The sequence below is a fragment of the Pteropus vampyrus genome, unplaced genomic scaffold (assembly GCF_000151845.1).
Source record: "Pteropus vampyrus isolate Shadow unplaced genomic scaffold, Pvam_2.0 Scaffold426, whole genome shotgun sequence".
NCBI classification, from domain to species: domain Eukaryota; kingdom Metazoa; phylum Chordata; class Mammalia; order Chiroptera; family Pteropodidae; genus Pteropus; species Pteropus vampyrus.
Genome location: NW_011889207.1, coordinates 351,985 through 354,034, shown reverse-complemented (window position 1 = coordinate 354,034; position 2,050 = coordinate 351,985). Strand labels below are relative to the sequence as shown.

Here is a 2,050-nt window from a genome sequence, read left to right as displayed (position 1 = left end):
GGGACCCGATGGGCACGGTGGCTGCAGCTCATTCCTGGGCTTGGGGGCGGGAGGGGAGGCTCATTTGCCCGGGTTCACTTGGGGGGGCTTTGGGCATGGGCGGCGACTCACAGAATGCATCCTACATCCGCCAGTTCCCTTCATATCCTGTTATTCAGAAGGCTGTATCCGCTGGCGATGTGAGTGCCTTTTGTCTTGGGGCAAGGGGGTGACTGTGGCCTTTGGCTGCCTGCGGCTGTCTCCAGCTGGGCAGACCGGGCCTGGCTCCTCCTTTGGTGATGGGATGAGGGATTCTTGGGTCCTGCTGTATGTCTCAGTGTGGGCGTGAGGAGGGCTAGGCTGGGGGCCTACGAAATGTCCTACTCAATGGCTCAGGACGTCTGAGGCCCTGGACTCACTATCCTGGCGCCTGGCCGAAGGGACTGGGCGGTTCCTGCCGCCTGCTTTGTTGCCTGGTGCTGGAGTCTCCGCGGGTCCTGCTGGGGGAACCCTGGCTCCTGCCGTGCCAGCCCCTTGGCGGCTCCCAGCAGGTCCTGACTGTTGGCTCCCAGGACAGTGGACGGGAGGGCCAGGGTGCCGAGGGCGGAGGCACGGGCGCGCTCTTCCCACGGAGCCTCTTGATCTCTTGGGCCTCTGACAAGCCGGGCGCCTGGGGCACGGGCAGGGGCAGGGGCAGGGGCAGGGCCTGGAGAACCTGTTAAGGCGGTTGAGTGGGGAGCACCTGGGTTAGAGCAGCACATAGCTGTCATTCCAGGTCCGCCCCCGCGCCCACCCTGGGCCTCCCTCTCCGGCTCCCTCCCTCCGCGGGCGTGGTGGTGGTGGGGGGGCCCAGGCATGCGCGCCGGGCGTGGCCGTGGGGGGCTCACCCGCGCTTCTCCGCGCCGCAGGCCCCGTGGGGAGTGAGGCGCCGCCATGGAGGACGGCTACACCGAGCTGGAGAAGGCGGTCGTGGTCCTGGTGGAGAACTTCTACAAGTACGTGTCTAAGCACAGCCTGGTCAAGAACAAGATCAGCAAGAGCAGCTTCCGGAAGATGCTGCAGAAGGAGCTCAACCACATGCTGACGGTGAGGCCGCCCGAAGCCCTTGTCCCCTGAGGGGTCCTTCCCCACGGCAGCCTCTGTCCCCCCAAAACCACGGTCTCGACCCCGCCCAGGCCTCTCTCCCGTCTCCCAGGCAGTGAGGATTCTGGCTGTGGTGGCCAGCCCCTGCGGGGGCTCTGTCTGGGGCTCTGCCGCGCTCAGCACTGCTCACCCCGGTTCCTCCCCAGGACACAAGGAACCGGAAGGCTGCTGACAAGCTCATCCAGAACCTGGACGCCAACCACGACGGCCGCATCAGCTTCGACGAGTACTGGACCTTGATAGGCGGCATCACCAGCCCCATCGCCAACCTCATCCGCCAGCAGGAGCAGCAGAGCAGCAGCTAGAGCACCGCCCCGCCTGCCGCGGCATGGATGCCCGGATGCCCGGATGCCCGACGCCCGGCCCCTCGTGCTCCTCCCACGCTCCCTCCTCAGCCTCTCGCCCACCCAGGCCCCGTCCTCAACTTCTCCCTCCAGACCTTCTGCTGACCTTTGCCGAGCAGGGGGAAGGTGTGATGTTACTTCAGAGCGTCTCCCTGAGGGTGCCCCCCAAGGGTCTCAGTCCTTGGAGCCAGCAGGCCCTGGAAGCCCCTCTGTGAGATCTCGTGCTGTTCAGAGACCCCGAGAGCTTCCTCAGCCCATCCCCCCTTCTGGCGGCTGATGTGCCCACCGGATTCTGCGTCTCTCCTGACCTCCCGGGGTCTGGTCGCTGCCCCAGGTCTTCCTGCTCCTGGCTGCAGGAGCAAAGGTCTCCCCCAAAGGAGTCCCCTGGGCTCCCCTGCTGGGTGCAGGAGCCTTCCGGGACCTGCCCAGCAGCCGTCTCTCGGGCTGGGAACAGCTAAGCAGGGTCGAGCCTCCTCCCTCCTGCTCAGCTGCGGAAGCATGGCAGAAAAGGCTGGATTTGGAGTTTGTGTCCCCCTCGGCCCAGTCCCTTTGTGATGCTTATTAAAACCTCTCCACACCTTGGA

General features: G+C 65.7%; 1 protein-coding gene across 3 annotated transcripts in view; it reads left to right on the top strand.

Annotated features, from left to right (window-relative positions):
* Positions 1-2,050, top strand: part of S100A16 (S100 calcium binding protein A16) — a 5,416-nt gene extending 3,366 nt beyond the window's left edge. For all 3 annotated transcript variants that reach the window (XM_011381055.2, XM_011381057.2, XM_011381056.2), the window contains exons 2-3: positions 888-1,065; positions 1,269-2,050. In XM_011381055.2, coding sequence (XP_011379357.1) covers positions 913-1,065; positions 1,269-1,427 — 312 coding nt within the window. In that variant the 5' untranslated portion in view covers positions 888-912 and the 3' untranslated portion in view covers positions 1,428-2,050. The remainder of the gene's footprint in view (positions 1-887; positions 1,066-1,268) is intronic.